This window comes from Eimeria mitis, genomic scaffold (genome assembly GCF_000499745.2).
Source record: "Eimeria mitis Houghton genomic scaffold, Emh_scaff2153, whole genome shotgun sequence".
NCBI classification, from domain to species: Eukaryota; Apicomplexa; class Conoidasida; order Eucoccidiorida; family Eimeriidae; genus Eimeria; species Eimeria mitis.
In genome coordinates, this window is record NW_013570478.1 from 6,887 (window position 1) to 7,572 (window position 686).

The 686-nt window shown below is 58.7% G+C and overlaps 1 protein-coding gene across 1 annotated transcript in view; it reads right to left on the reverse strand.

The window, feature by feature from the left end:
- Nucleotides 1–150: 150 nt before the first annotated feature.
- EMH_0049440 (uncharacterized protein) overlaps nucleotides 151–686 on the reverse strand; it is a gene marked incomplete at both ends in the record, with an annotated part of 2,122 nt that continues 1,586 nt past the window's right edge. The window contains one exon of the mRNA XM_013496532.1: nucleotides 151–684. Coding sequence (XP_013351986.1) covers nucleotides 151–684 — 534 coding nt within the window. The remainder of the gene's footprint in view (nucleotides 685–686) is intronic.

The following is a 686-nucleotide window of genomic DNA, read 5'->3' on the forward strand; positions in this document are numbered from 1 at the left end:
TTTTTGCCCAAGTCTGCCTCATGTCAGTGTTCTGCGAGCGCCTCTGTATATGTATACATTTGCTTTTCTTGTGAAGCCTTATGTTTACGCTGTGGGCTGCATGCAGCAGCATGCTGCATGAAGGCGGTGCTGCATGCATGCAGCATGGCGTTACACCCAAAGGACCTCCACAGCCCCCGCTGCCTCCCCGACAGCAACAACTGTGGGGCCCCAGCTGCCAGCACTCGAACCCTCAAGAGGCAATCCTTCACTCGCTGCAGCAGCACCAGGCCACACAGAAATGTAGCGGGGGGCCCCTACTGCTCGTAGGGGGGCCCCCCATATCTCCTCTTTCTTGAGGCAATCCACCAGCCGTAACCCAGCCCTATACACGCCGCCACCAGTACCAGCAGCACCAGCAGCAGCAGCAGCAGATGCACCAGCAGCAGCAGCTGATGCAGCAGGAGATTCTATGAAGGCTAGCAGCGCAAGCCCGCTATCATCGAGGACCCCGCATGTAACAACAGCTGACGGGGAGCCACCGTGTACATACACCCCAGCCTGGCTTCGGGGGGGTATTCTGCTGCTGCCTCGCAGCTCCCACACCTGAATTGGAAAAGCTGCATCAGGTGCACCTGGTATATCTGCTGCTGCTGCTGCTGCTGTTGCTGCTGCATCTGCTGCTGTTGTGCTGCCGCCTCGGGCTG